This window comes from Myiozetetes cayanensis, unplaced genomic scaffold (genome assembly GCF_022539395.1).
Source record: "Myiozetetes cayanensis isolate MyiCay16 unplaced genomic scaffold, myiCay2020 scf20-37, whole genome shotgun sequence".
Lineage (NCBI taxonomy): Eukaryota > Metazoa > Chordata > Aves > Passeriformes > Tyrannidae > Myiozetetes > Myiozetetes cayanensis.
In genome coordinates, this window is record NW_026087412.1 from 6,977,183 (window position 1) to 6,991,714 (window position 14,532).

The 14,532-nt window shown below is 42.2% G+C and overlaps 2 protein-coding genes across 2 annotated transcripts; both read left to right on the forward strand.

Annotated features, from left to right (window-relative positions):
• Positions 1–1,760: 1,760 nt before the first annotated feature.
• LOC126641002 (parvalbumin, thymic) lies at positions 1,761–6,648 on the forward strand. Its single transcript, XM_050317283.1, has 5 exons — positions 1,761–1,829; positions 3,619–3,686; positions 4,472–4,604; positions 4,822–4,931; positions 6,211–6,648. Exons 2-5 carry the CDS (start codon positions 3,626–3,628, stop codon positions 6,234–6,236), a joined length of 330 nt encoding a protein of 109 aa, XP_050173240.1. The 5' UTR covers positions 1,761–1,829; positions 3,619–3,625; the 3' UTR covers positions 6,237–6,648.
• Positions 6,649–11,106: 4,458 nt separating this feature from the next.
• LOC126641014 (parvalbumin beta-like) lies at positions 11,107–13,588 on the forward strand. The gene is made up of 5 exons (XM_050317305.1): positions 11,107–11,158; positions 11,465–11,535; positions 12,131–12,263; positions 12,982–13,091; positions 13,563–13,588. Exons 2-5 carry the CDS (start codon positions 11,475–11,477, stop codon positions 13,586–13,588), a joined length of 330 nt encoding a protein of 109 aa, XP_050173262.1. The 5' UTR covers positions 11,107–11,158; positions 11,465–11,474.
• Positions 13,589–14,532: the final 944 nt, after the last annotated feature.

Here is a 14,532-nt window from a genome sequence, read left to right on the forward strand (position 1 = left end):
AGGGGGAGAAAAAAGGGTGGTGTGTGTAAAAGGGAGAGGAATTTTTTTCCCATTGAGAATAAAAGTAATTTCTTAGAAGAGTTTGAGGGGGGAAAGTGATATTTGTATCCCTTCTACCAGATGTCACCAGTGACAACAAGAGCCGGTATTAAATATCTATCCATCAAATTCTTCCTGAAATGTTTCAGCGTCAGCTGGTCAAGAACCCATTCAGAAAATGGGGAAAGTTGAAATCTTCCACAGCCATTCCCAACCAGTGGTTCTCCCCTGCATAAGAATTATCTGTGTCTGAAACTGTTTCACGGAGGACAGACACGCACAATTTGCGAAAAGAAAAAACCTCGTAGCAGTGATTTTCTTGTGTTTGTATGCTGTGATTGAAATAGCAGCTCCTCCACACAGAGAATCATTTTCACTGCTCTTTTGTCTCTCTTTGATCACCTGCCTCAGCGTTGGATGCACGTGGGTTCCCCCCGTTTGCCACTGTGCTGTCTGACCCTGTGATTTGTTAGTGGTTGGCTGCAGTGACTGGCTGGGTTTGCCTCCCATCTTGGGGGGAAGTGCTTTGGAAAAGGGATCCCTTGTCTCTGCCACTGTCTCTGCACCGTCACCTCTTCCTGTGCCACCACCTCGAGCTGTGATGCCAAGTGCACTGTCACCCCTTGCCACCCCTCGGCCCTGAGCAGAATGACAGGCTGTGCTGTCACCCACAGGACGTGTCTTTCCTTGTTCTGCTGCTGGAGCCACCAGTGGGATCCAGGTTGGCAGACTCCTCACCCAGCTGGGCTACAACAGACAGGGAAGGAAATGGAGATGACCAAATTATTCCTAGGGAAAAGGCGACGGCACGAAGGGAAACTTGGAAACAGCAACTGCCCAGACAATTAAAAAAAAAACAAAATCACTTATCTGAAAAAGACTGAAGGCAGGCTGGCAGACTGCAAAGGCTCTCTTCACATATTGTGCAGTGATGTTGCTATCAGAATTTTTCTCTGTATTCAGAAAGCGAAGATCTTTCATGTAGAGCTCAGGGACTTTTGTCTCTGAGACAGCTGGGGAGATGACAAGCCCTTTGCTTCACACATGCCCAACTAAACAGGTTGTCAGAACCTTGCAGAATTGTAAGAGTTTCTCTGGAAACAGATGAAATACCCTCCCCCAGCCAACTGTTCCGATGGATTGACATAATATTATTTTACCTCCTGTAGCAGCAAATTGACTGTGTGGCATTTTTTACAAAACAACACCAGATCAGACATTCTGGGACATCAAGAAGGCTACCAACAAGGCTATCATTTCCCTACACAAACAATACTTGAACAGGATACTTTTAATTTTTTTTTGTTCAGTGCTCTAACAATGAAACTCTATCACACGTAGTGCCTGCAGATAAGATAACAAGTTATCACATTTAAACATTCATTAAAGCCATCTCCTCAGGAGTTACTGTGCTTCATTTCATCTGACTCCTCAGATCAAGCGTCTCAGACAGTGGGGGGATTTTCTTGCCCTACATCATACAGAGAAGTTGGTGATTTCTGCTTGAATCAGAAGAAATTTAACATGACTGCTCTTTTTGTCTATCTGGCCACTTATCTTGTTTCGTTTGCAAATATCATATGTATTCTCTGGAGATAAAAATAGTGCAAGATGATTAGTTAGGCAAGTTCATCTGACACCATTCCCCCTCCGTGACGCTGAAATCTAAAATCTGTATATGGTATACAACTTAAAGTATATATATGCAGGTCCAGCTCTGCTGGAGACACACAGCAAGTACCTTCCTCCCAACCTCACTGCCTCCTTATCCAGCCAGGAAGACCACAAAGGTAAGCTGCTTAGATCCTCTGCTTTCCAAAAAAGAAATACAAAAGCAAAGGCTCCCTAGATGGAAATGCCTGTGCAATTAAAATATCTGTTCTTATCTCAGTTTCCAGGCTGTTGTAGCCTTACAAGCTAACATAGAATAGAATCAGCATTGGGATCACAGGATGGAACTGGACTGGAACAATGCTTGTTGTAAAAAATGCTGCAGTTTTTAGGTTTTCCTTCAACTCTTCTCCGTTTTTAATCCGGTCAGCAGGGAGAATTAGGTGAATGGCTGAGCTCCAAATTACCTTGCCTTGTGCTGAGAGGAGGAATTTTGCACAAGAAGCCACTGGGACAAAATAATTGCCAGTAAAACAAAAGTAACTCAGCTGCCTGAGGTGGAGAAGGAACCACTGCCATCAGTGGGAATTTGTCCCGTTGCCTTCTTACACTTTCTGAGATATTCAGAAAGGGACTAAAATGACTGGCATTTCCCTCTGCTTTAAACCAACAGGTATAAATGCAGCCATTTCATGAGTTAGGCAAAGCTTAAACCTGTGTGTAGATCTCAAATCAGTGCACAGACTATAAATGGGTTCCAGGAGTGGATTCCTTCTCATGAAAATGCTGCTTTCTGTGCTTGGACAGGAAGAATGATGTTGTTGAAGACCAGTTAGGGATTAATGAAATGATATTTCTGTTCTCTTGTGGCTTTCAAGGATAATTTTTCTATGCCTTAGTTCCCCTTCTTTCATTAACATGAATTATCAGTAATGTTGCAAGTTTTAAATTGTAACCAGTCTACACTGGTGGGTGCAGTTTACCCAACTGTAAATTCATCAGTGTTATGTTCACACTAAAAAGCTTACTAGAAAATTCAGGCATTATAGCATTTTGATAAGTGATCTTTATTACACTGGCAAACTACTGCAGCTGTTGGTGACTGAAGGGGACAAAGGGGATCTCTTCTCAAATGAAATGCTGCTGTACCAGAAGAAAACACCTCCTCCCCCCTACTAAGAATGAATATTGTCTCAATACTTCTTTTCTAAACACAGCAATATATACTGAAATGCCAAAATCTGGATAAAAATCTAGTTTTTATCATCTCCATAGAATGCAAAAAACAAACAAAAAAACCCACCAAACCAAAACTACCCTCAAAATATACTTTGAAACTTTTTTCTGAAGCTCTCAGGAGTTGCAGCCTCTCAGTGGCACAGCAGCCCAGCAGCACATTTATTATTGCAACTAAACAGAGGGGGAACTTATCTCCAAATTTACACTTCCTTGAAATTAATCAAATCACTACTACTAATTCTAAACTAGTATTTTCACTCTCTGTAAAGTGATATTGATAACAGTACCAGATTTTTTTTTTTTTTCAAATTCCAATGGCGCTCATTCCAGATATCGTTCTCGGGGACATTCCGAGCCTTGCCTTTTATGTGCGCTGTAAATAAGTGCTGGTTCTGTTTGAGCAATAACCCACCTCCAGGAAAACCCACTCAGAATCCCTGCGGTTTTGTGGTGCCAGACACCTTTGATTGGCTCTGCCAGCCCTGCACAGGCAGCAGCTCCTCCTGCAGCCCCGGCTCCGCAGGCAGAATTCCTCCCTCATTACCCGGCTCTCCGTGCAAGCACCTGCTCAGACATCTGTTCATCTGCTCCGCTGTGCCCCACTTACCAGGGGGTGAATAATGTCTCCCCTCTCACACACTGTCACAGCAGCAACTTCAAATAGAGTCACGAAAGGGGTGCAGAAGTCATTTGAATGACTAAGTAGCTCACGTTTAATTTGTTTTCCAGTTCAACAATGGCCATCACCGACATCCTCTCTGCTAAAGATATTGAATCTGCTCTCTCCAGCTGCCAGGGTAAGGAATGGTCTCTCTGCAGACAGAAGATGCATACCATTTTTATGTCTTAAGATGACATGCCTATCATTTTCCCCTCGGATTCCTTCCCTGTGAGATCTCTTTGTGAGCTACATCGCAGCACAGCCCCTTAAATTCAGGAAGTCTCACAAGGGGTGAGCAGCAATTAAAGGGCCACAGATTCAGCTGGAGCTGCCTTAACTCTAAACTGTCAATGTTTAAACCTGTTAAAGACTTACATTTATATAGCTTTTTGCTTCACAATTAAAAAAAAAAAAAAAAAAAGCCTTAGCTTGCAGAATCAAAGTGTCATTTGTGAAACAATGGCCAGCCTCAGTTCTCTGAAGAGCTGCTCAGCAAGATTAAGCCCATTTTCCAAATATTCAGAGGTCTGGCTTGTCTCTGAATTACTGACTTTTCTATCAAATTCTTCATCTAAGTGAGGACTCAGTGAAAATGAAGGAAGAATTACAGGAGTTGCTTTGTAGGGCACAGTATCACCCTCTAAATATTTATTATTAATTGCATGTGACACTTTGCATAAATCCTGATTTAGCAGAATGTGCTGTAGCAGAGAAGTTCAAACTGGCTGAAAGGATATATGACCACAGGCACAGCGTGATTAAAAAGGGGAATTATCCACTGTATCTGCTCTTTTGCTACACCAGGGAACAAGAGAAAGAGGAGCAGGCTGATGCTTAAGAACAGACATACATATTCACAAGGAACACATACAGCAGGAGCAACTGCAAGGGAAAATATTTAACAACTTCTGTTTCTTCCAGCTGATGATTCCTTCAACTACAAGTCTTTCTTCTCCATGGTTGGTTTATCCAGCAAAACTCCTGATCAGATAAAGAAAGTTTTTGGAATCCTTGATCAGGACAAGAGTGGTTTCATTGAAGAGGAGGAGCTGCAGTAAGTACTGTTCAGCTGCTCTGTTTCTTTAAGCAGTGCAACCCTTTGAACATGCCTGGTGTCTTAGAAGAAACTTGTTATTTCCAAACTCAAACCCAATTCCTCATCTTCCCTTGAGTCAGTGTGGATTTCCTCAGATAGTAAGAGCAGGCATTGCCTCATGGGACATTTCAGAGAACAGAACCCAAGCACAGCCCTCTCCCCTGTTCTCTTTCAGGCTGTTCCTGAAGAATTTCTCTTCCAGTGCCAGAGTCCTCACCTCTGCAGAGACCAAGGCTTTTCTGGCTGCAGGTGACACTGATGGTGATGGCAAAATTGGAGTGGAAGGTGAGGCTTCTGGAGATTTGATAAAGTTTGTGGGTTAAAATGCACACATTTCAGGGCTGCATTTAAACTGTGGCATGAAGAATCCATCTGAGTGCTTTGGCCTCATAACTCTGCCATAGTTTGTATATGAGCAAATACTCCTTTTTTTCATCACTTTGTTCCTATTTGGTCTCTCTTGCACCAACAGAATATTTAGGCCCTATGTAGAGTCTGGGCTTCCCAACCCATAATAACAGCTTTGGGGTTAATCCTGCTGTGTCTGATCCACAGACCCAATGTGCCAGATCCTTAAAACATCCTGAACACCTAAACATCTCCAAATTTCCATTTCTGCGCTTCTGGCCATCTGACACTTTCATTTTTAAACCCACTTCCACCTACATAAACTTATTTCTTCCTCTCTACTATCAAACAGTGCCAGTGTTACTGAGTGGTTAATTCACTCATGTGAATAAGACTGGTGTTGTTTCTCGAGGCTGCAACTGCTGCAATGCAGCACAAGATTTTGTGCTGGAGAATCATCTGCTAAGTGCACATTTCACCAGGCAGTCCTTCTAGGAGAAACCAAACCAAATTCCTGGAGAAAACCTCACAGGGATGATGTGAACTAGCCAGGATATTTCTTTTAGGAATTGCAGCACAGGAAAATAGGACATTGTGCATCATGTATTAGAGATGAAGTCACTGAAAACAGGGCTGTCTCAGCTGAACTAGGACAGGTGGCAATAACTCCAACAGACACACGTGCTAACCTTAGCCAGAGTTTGGGAGGAGAGAGGGATACACTGTTGGAAGAATTTGCTTTAGCAGCAGCTTTTGCAGCTTCTGTTTATGAGCCCCAAATAGGGCATTGTATTCTGCAGATCTTAGCCCTTAACCATTGAATCTGCCGTCTGAAATTACATCACTACTGGTATTTTTTCCTTTGGAATAACAAAACAAAACAAAACAAAAATCCCTCTCCCTGAGAGCTGCAGGCTCTGCTTCCTTGGCTGTTATCAGAGTATGGGATAAAGATAGTTTACCTATAACTCAGGATTTCCCACAAATATGAATTTACAGACACACTCCTCCTCTCTGTGCTTACTCTTTTTAAGGAGTGAAAAATCTGTTCCGCCCCCAGAGTCTCAGTTTAGCAGGAGCTTGTGCAGTGTTGTAATAACTTTGGGAGCCCTCCATGCCGAGGAGTCTAAGTCATTTTTATCTATCTTTTTTAAAGACGTCAAAAAACGCTGTCATCTCGTTTTATCCCCTGCCTTCTCATTTTCTTCCTTGACAGAATTCCAGTCTCTGGTGAAGGCATAAACAGCATTAGACCAAAGGCAACCTCGGAGTGACTCTCCCAATTACCTCGTCCAACAAGCACTTCGCACCCAGCATGTGTTTGTACTTTTTTCTATTGTTTCAGGCATCAACGCTTCCCCACACACGGAATTCACACCCCCGATCACTGAGAAAGAAACCTCGCAGTGTTTTGGTCACATGGTATTGCTCCACTTCCACTGTAAAGAAGGCACTTTGTGATTTTCAGCCACTGATAATGTTGAAATTGCAGCTGGAAGAGGGGAGGAAAAAAAAAAATTCAAAAAACCCCAACCAGACAAAAAGAACCTCGGGGAGGGGGGAGAAGCTGATTTTTAAAATTTGCTTAGGTTCTCCATTCTCATGCTGACTCGCCAGATGCAGTTTGGATCATCTGAAACAATGTGATATCTTCTAAGGCTTAATTGTACTGGTTTCATTGAGGTTTATTTCTGCTTAATTCTCTGATCCTTGAGGAAAAGCACTGCTAACAAGATGGCTAAAAATAACTCAGTCCCAACCCTGAGAATATGAGAAAAAAATTTCAGAGGAGTTGACACACAGCTCAAAGCAGAGAATAAGGTTGTGGGTAATTTTACAAAATAAAGTACTAGGTTACAGCACGTATCATCCCAAAGTGTTTATGGCCTAAAATGTAACTCTCCCTTAAGAAGATTTATCTCTCATGAAATCTAAGGCAGCTGTGAGATAGAGGAGAAGGGTCTAATCCCACTCTGACACTGTCACAAGTCACAGTCCCCTGACAACCTGGGCCACAGGCCTGCAGGGTTTTCCATGAATCACGACCATGTTGCTTATTGTCTCTCAATCTGCACAAAACAAGAACCCTTTGGCACATCTGTGAATTTCTGTGTTTCCTACAGGTGAAACAACAGCCAGTCTTGCTGCTTGATTACCTTAAAGCCCTGTAACACTGCTAAATAATGGCTGTTACTCAATTCTTTCATTTATTATACGAATAATCATCTGTATATTCCATAATATTAGCAACTTCCTTCAGTCTGAAAGCTGCCAAGAATTGGCCTTCCCTTTGACAGGCGTCTCCCAGGATTGAGAGCTGGTTACAGCACTGTCTTCATTCATGGGCCAAGTAAATGAGGTCTGGGGTTTAGTGCAGAGCTCAGCAGAGTGAGTGGATGTTGGGCATTTCTGGCTGAGTGTGTTGGAAATTTTCCCCCCAACGTTTCTGGGTCTCCTTCCCCATCTCCCCCGGTGTGGTTCCAGCTCACAGGCTGTCATTCCACCGCTCCCCACTGAAGCTGAACGATAATTATGATTTGGCAGCTGTTTTGAAGAAGAGCAGAAACAAAGCCTTCTGGAACTTTTATGTAACATCCAATGTTGGCAAGATGAGTGTGTGAGGCGAGTACAGGTCCCTCGTACCCAGGCATGTAGGAGAGAGCTGGTCAACAGATTTAAGATGCCTCATGCAAAAGGGGAACTCCAGCAATCAGACTCACTGAAGCCTTGGCAGAATTATAATGAACATAAATCCTAATTCTATCCCCACTGCCTTTGATGTTAAATCTGGGCTTAAATTATAGCTGCTGTTAATTGCAGCACTGAAATATTTTGCATAATGATGAGACTCTGTTGGTTCCTTTCACCTTATTCATTTCCCTACTGAAGAAAAAAACCCCGAGCAATGCAGCTCTGCAGCCACATCCAGATGTCAGACACACCCTGGCTCCTCTCACAGCTGATCTCCAGACTGTCCTGTCACTGGCTCACAAGCAGGAGATGAGGTATTCCTGATAGTCAGGCACTCCTGTGGATGCTGCAACTTCACTGTGCTTACGAGAAAATCCGCTCTTCTGAAACACTAACCTGTGGCAAGGAGAAGAGTTTTAAATCCTATTAAAACCATCCAGCCATTTCATTAGAAGAAATCACAATAAAACTCAAAAAACTCCCCAGTTTCTAAAAAAAGCCCATAGAGTGCTCAGCAAAAACACCACCTGCTCTCTGGGAAGGATTCTGTTGGCACCAGGATCCACATTTTAACCAAGACAGAGGAGAGTGTTTTTCAACTAAAGGAAACAAATTCAAAAAACTTAAAGTTTTCTGGGAAGGTTCATTTCAATTAGTTTAGTTTCAGCCAGTGACAGCCTTCAGTTTTCCTAGGGAAGAGCACGGAGTGTTCTCTGAACTTGACAACGTCATTGTGCTCGAGAAACACTTCTCTTGCAGGATGTCTACATGAATGTCATCTGAAGGAGCAAAGAGACACGTGGTGGTGTCACAGTGTACAGAATCAGAGAGTAACTCCTGCTGGAAAGGTTCTCTGGAGGTCTCTGGTCCCAGGCCACCATAGGGCAGATTGCTCCAGCTGAGCTGGGGTATCTTCAAGGATGGAGGTTCCATAACCCTTCTGGGCAATCTGATAAGTGAGGATTAAACTCTCTGCATCAAGCTTTTTGAATGACTTACACAAATAAAACACTGCTGAGTACAGAGTCAAATACCAAAATTCTGTTAGAAATTGTTCATTCTACATCAAATCGGAAAGGATCCAACAAGCCCCTGCTTTTTCACACTGATTTTCACACCTCTTCTCAGGTTTGGAGTAAGACCATTCTACTCAGTATAATACTCTGTATAATTCTGCTTCATAATTGCCAGGATAAAGGGAATGCTGGTCTTGTGTTTTACCTTTACTTAAGACAACCAAAGAGCAACCCAAAATGTGAGTGGCAGATCTGAGTTCCACTGAGCCCAAAGACTGTGAGTTCTCAAACACCTCAGTCCCCTGATCACCCTGTAGGGTTGTATTTCTAATCCTCCCTATATTTCTTATTAAATAAAGATGTACTGTGATCTCTGTAAGGGGGAACAAAACACAAACCTCTTTTAAAGTGCTTTAGCCACTGAATCCATCATCTCTCAAACCAAAATCTTGGGTTGTCTTGAAGAAAGAGCAGAACCTTGCACAGGATAAAACCTCCTGCTATTCAGTGGAAGCTGCTGCCTCCTAAATTCGTGTTCCTTTGGAAACCCCAACCTAGAGCCACTTGTAAACTTCAGATTCAATTTCAGCTCTCCAACTGTTCAAAATCTCCCAGTCATCTTCTAACAAGTACGAGAGCACGGAAAGGGCAAGGGGATGTCAGAACATTCATTGCACACATAGACTGGTAAAGTTTCTTCTCCGAGTTAGCAGCCAGCCCATGTGGAAAATCTTTGATGCAGCATCATCAGAGGCACCTGGAGCTCTTCACACAAACAGTGTGGGCAGAGGGGGCCAAGGCTGGATTAATTTCCTGGAATTGGTTACTGAAATAGATACATCTTGATTAAATCCCTGAACAGGACACGTACCTAGCATTTTCGTGGTTAATTTTTTGTGTGTTTTAAAACATTTCAATAAGTGGATACCGTGGAATGCGAACTGAAGTGTTCGCATTTTAGGGAGCTTAATTTCCATATTACTTTTGCTTGCAAGCACAGAAGGATCCCATTCCATTGGTATGGACTGTCTGGTACAATTACTGCACTGCAGGCCTGCAGAGCACACCAGCAGCTGGGATGGGGCTGCTCCATAACTTTGGATTTGCTTGTCAGGATGTCCCACACTCATGAAAACAAGAAAATCAGAGGGTTTGTATAAGAAACTGCAGAAAAGAAAATCAGATCAGCACATCAGTTACAATATGAGACAATGCCTTGTCCTGCAGGCACAAAGGTATTTCTGACCCTCAGTTCAAAGGGGAAATTCTGTCCGAGTAGAACACAGGAATACTTGACTCAGGGAATCCCACCAGTGCCATCCCAGCTAGACATTATTCAGCTGTATTTCCTGGATACCAGCTCTCTGCTCTAACTCCCAGGCCTACAGAACAAACTGATTTTATATTTGCAGTGATCTCCACAACAGACACTAATATTTAGCCAGCATAAAAGTAAGCACAGTAAAACCTGTTTTTGTTAAACAGACCTGTTCTTAATTGTCATAAAAGAAAGTCCTCTGGAGTTATTTCAGAGTTTTCAGTTTAGTCTTTTATATTCCTGTCTTTCAAGTGATTTGGTAGATTAGACTTTTTTGTTTTAAATACCTGCTCCTTCCCCGTCTCCTCCTCGCTGATGAACAGCACCCTGTTACACTTGTTACCCTGTTCTCATTCTGTCCCGGAGAGATGGCACGGCTGGACTTGTCTGTCTTTGGTGCCACCTACGGGCAAGCCCTGGTTTGCCACAGAAATACTCCAAAACTTCTATACATGAAGGCTTTGCAATCTCTGTGTGGGCTTCTCACAAGGATTACTCCTGAATGTTCACTAATTCCGACACAATTATCAGATCCTCTCTGATACCAGGCCATACTCTCAATTATTCCAGAGTAATCTGAAATAAAGGCAAAGCTAAACTCCCAGATATGTCAGATACATCTGTTACAAATGTACCAATATTAGTATTATTTGAAGACAATTAGGGCAATTGCAGGACTAATGTTTCATGAGTAATTCCTATCAGGATAAGATCCTTACAAGTCAAAGTGTACCATGAAGGTGCCCATTTGTTGCTATCGTTAAGCAATTAAAAAAAATTCTATTTTTTCATTCACCCATCAAAAATAATTCACTTCAGTAAAATAGGTGCAAGCTGAGAGGATTTACTTTGTATGGCACCAAACCTTCTATATTGTCTAAAACACCATGTGCATTCCTTTGGGATATAAATATCAATCTGATTAGCTAGCACGTCTTGTCAGCCACAGTAACTTATCCCCTGGGGTATCTGAGCCATCACGTGGCTCTGGGACTTCTGTAAAAGGTCAAGAAGACTTAACTAAAATCTATATAAGTCGTTATCTCTGTCATTTGAATAAGAATTAAGTCAAGAGGACTCCGCAGATCTTTTACCTTTTACAAAATTTCCTTGGCCTGGGGGAAAACTTAAGAGGCAAGGTGAGTTCAATCTTTCCTCCTGGAGCTTTAGAAGACACCACAATAATTCACAGAAAGAATGCATGGAAATAACCTGAGATCCCCCAAGGCCAGGCAGTTCTATAAATACATCTGAGTTTGTCCCCAGCTTGGGCACCTGAAGACTCAACTGGAAATAACAGTGAGTCAGATGCAGGATGGATGTGAATCAAGGATGGAGCAGTTGGCTCCTGCAGGGCAGATCCCCCTGTCTGTCCCCCCTGGGCACCACGGGCTGGGAGAGAAGAGCAGTGGGAGCTCCCCCCGACAGTGCTTTTCGTTTTGCAGCAGCTTTGCCATGGCTCTTTCTGGTATCCTGACAGAAGCTGAAATTGCTGCTGGTCTACAGAGCTGTCAAGGTAATATTTATGGTTTAAATTTGGCTTTTCAGTTTATCTGTCAAGTTCCTTTGTCCTCGTTACCCCAAGGTCCCAACTCCAACAGAAACGGAAAAGGCTGTTTCAAAAAGAGATAAAGGAGGCAAAGCAATGGAAGAGAGGCAAGTTTTTATCTTTGCCAGCCAAGGTACAGGAACCCATCATCACTTGTGCATTGCAGCAATATTAAGCACGAAAAAAACCAATGGCTGAAGTCCTGATGTAGAAATCCTACTTTTTCAGAGAATAATAATAAAATTACTGCTGATTTCCATACAAGTACAATATTTACCATCAAGTTCTGTGAATTTATGTTTGAGGGAAGTATCTGTTTACAAATGTATGTTCTTGCATGATGACAACCAGAGTCATTATTTATATTCCTAGGTTTGAGACATCACTGATGGAAAAATCCCATTAATCTGATGTAAACTCAGTAAAATCAAAGATTGTCACTTGGGGTTTGCAGTGACCCTTGCTGTACTGCAGAATGGTTTGCTGCTTTTTGACCAAAAAGCTAATTTTTTTGGTTCCAGATCTTTAACTACTTTTCTCTATCCCTTCCTGCTTATTTCAGCTGCTGACTCTTTTGATTACAAAACCTTTTTTGTCAAAGTGGGTCTCAACTCCAAATCCAAAGACGAACTCACCAAAGTCTTTGGCATTCTTGACCAGGACAGGAGTGGCTTTATTGAGGAAGAGGAACTGAAGTAAGTAAATTTAAAAAAATGAGTTACCAACGAAATTGTGTTTTGTCACCTAAAAACAAGATCAGAAATACGCCCTTTCCTTCTGTATGTCTGGATGAGACAATGGGGTTTGTGTGTACGTGTGTTGAGTACCTGTGCAAGTCAAATAACAAAGGCAAGGCTGGATTACAACGAGAAAACTCTCTGACAGCACCGAAAAAACTTGTTTCATATAGTGATAAGTGACAGGCTGTGAAGATAAAAATAGTTCTGCTACAGCTGCTTCTTATTATTGCAAGATTCTTTACTAGACTGAATTCAAAGGGCTATTTTTCCTCTCATCTTTCTTTCTGCCACATGAATTCTACCTTGCAGATCACAGTCATCCGGCTTTGAAGTTAAAAGTCAGGTTAGAGGAGTTCTTGTCACTCTCAGGGATGTGCATCTTAGGAAGAAGGAGGAAGGTAACGAGGAAGGGGAGATGACTCCTGCCACTACAGAGCCAGGGTTAATTTTGCCTTTTTAATCCAGTGAAACCAAGATGCCATCAAGCATTTTTACGTGTGGTGATGCAGCATCCTCTCACTTTCTTACCCTTGACCCTCACTGAAGTTAGAGGAGGTTTTGCCACTGAAACAGCCTCCAGGATTAAATGAGGCTTGACATTTTACAGCTCTGACTAATATCAAACTGTCAGTGCCGGGTCTGTCTCAGCCATTTGTGCTCTCTCCTTTAACAGACTTTTCCTGAAGAATTTCTCTGCCAGTGCCAGAGCTCTGACTGATGCTGAGACCAAGGCATTCCTGGCAGCAGGGGATAGTGATGGAGATGGCAAAATTGGAGTGGATGGTAAGACTGCCTTTAGTAAAAGGAACAACACCTGCCTTGGAGGATTCCCAGTGGCAGCTCCAGGCAGCTGCCCTGCTCCATGCACTGCATGTCATGGATCTGAGGTGCTCAGATCTGCTCTGGATTACAGAGAGCATCTAACCCAGGAACTGCTCCTGCCCCTGGCTACAGGTGCCCAGTCCCTCCTCTCATCTGTGGAGACTTTTTCAAGATTGGAACTCAAGATCAACCCATAATTTCAGTGGTTTTTACTCCTGAACTACGGTGCAATGTGACCCTTAAATGCAACACTACCTTTGCCTTAAGTACCTCGTACTATGACTACACAGTGTGTAGTTCCTTTAAGGAATGCTTATCAGAAAAAAACATCATTAGTTTCCTATTTTAACTTTAAAAATTAAGAAAGCAATTTTTAAACTGTGTGACTGGAAAATGTGGTTCCATTTCGTTATTCTTTTACTTATTTTTCAGAGTTTCAAGCTCTGGTCAAATCTTAACAAGCAGTCAAGATGAAGACCAAGAGATCTGTGCCACAAACAATCTTTCCTATTGCAAGTCTACTATTTATTTACACATGTTGTACCCTGGAAGGTCATGAAAGACTGTTGGCAAGTGATTTCACATGGCTGGAAAACATCTAAAGTGGTGCAAGCACTACTTAAACCACGTTTTAAGCAGAAGGTTTATACCACTGGGAGACAGAACTAGAATCCACTCTGCTCATCCGCACTTTGGGCATTAAAGATACAAATAAAAATTGTAAGAGGAAAAAATTCGAAGCATCTCTGTGGGCCATTGAATTTTCAATATTAGCACATGTTGGAAAAAATGAGAATTAATAAAATGTCCAGGTGTAAAGCCTGGTTATGGTGACTGGTAATCAGCGGTGTTTAATCAAGAGGTGTATTTAATGATCCTTATGTTTTTATGTCACTCTTTACACAGCTGATTATGTTTCAGAGACTGATTATATGGCAGGACCCAGTACCAATTAAGCCACCAATTTCAGATCAGCTGGACCCAGGATGAATTTAGATTACTGAACTAGCAACACATTCCAAACTCTCCAGGGAATCCCTCCCCTTGGTGCCCACCCGATGGCACTGTTGTTCCACTGCCGAGAGGTTAAACCGGAATTCCAGCTGCTTGAATTAATTCCAGGCAGTGCAATTTTTGATGGCTTTAACCATCCCAAACGTTATTCATTCAATGTGATAGTTGCTCCCACGTGCTCCTTTAAAATTTGGAACTCTTGGCAATGCTGTTCTTGGACACTACTTTTGGAAAAAGTGGTAGACAACTGTCTCACACTTTTTTTTTTGGAGCTACTTATGAAGGTGTTTCAGTATTTGCAGATGAAAAGTTTAAATTCAAAATTATCTGCTGATGCATAACACATTTATGATGAGAAATTATGGAGAAGGAAGGAAATATCAATACA

Bases quoted from the DNA above. Each gene is read 5' to 3' on its own strand.
- LOC126641002 (XM_050317283.1), top strand. From the start codon at position 3,626: ATGGCCATCACCGACATCCTCTCTGCTAAAGATATTGAATCTGCTCTC. The intron at 3,687-4,471 runs GTAAGGAATGGT...TGTTTCTTCCAG, and splicing joins TGCTCTCTCCAGCTGCCAGG to CTGATGATTCCTTCAACTAC. The intron at 4,932-6,210 runs GTGAGGCTTCTG...CTTCCTTGACAG, and splicing joins TGGCAAAATTGGAGTGGAAG to AATTCCAGTCTCTGGTGAAG.
- LOC126641014 (XM_050317305.1), top strand. From the start codon at position 11,475: ATGGCTCTTTCTGGTATCCTGACAGAAGCTGAAATTGCTGCTGGTCTA. The intron at 12,264-12,981 runs GTAAGTAAATTT...CTCCTTTAACAG, and splicing joins ATTGAGGAAGAGGAACTGAA to ACTTTTCCTGAAGAATTTCT. The intron at 13,092-13,562 runs GTAAGACTGCCT...CTTATTTTTCAG, and splicing joins TGGCAAAATTGGAGTGGATG to AGTTTCAAGCTCTGGTCAAA.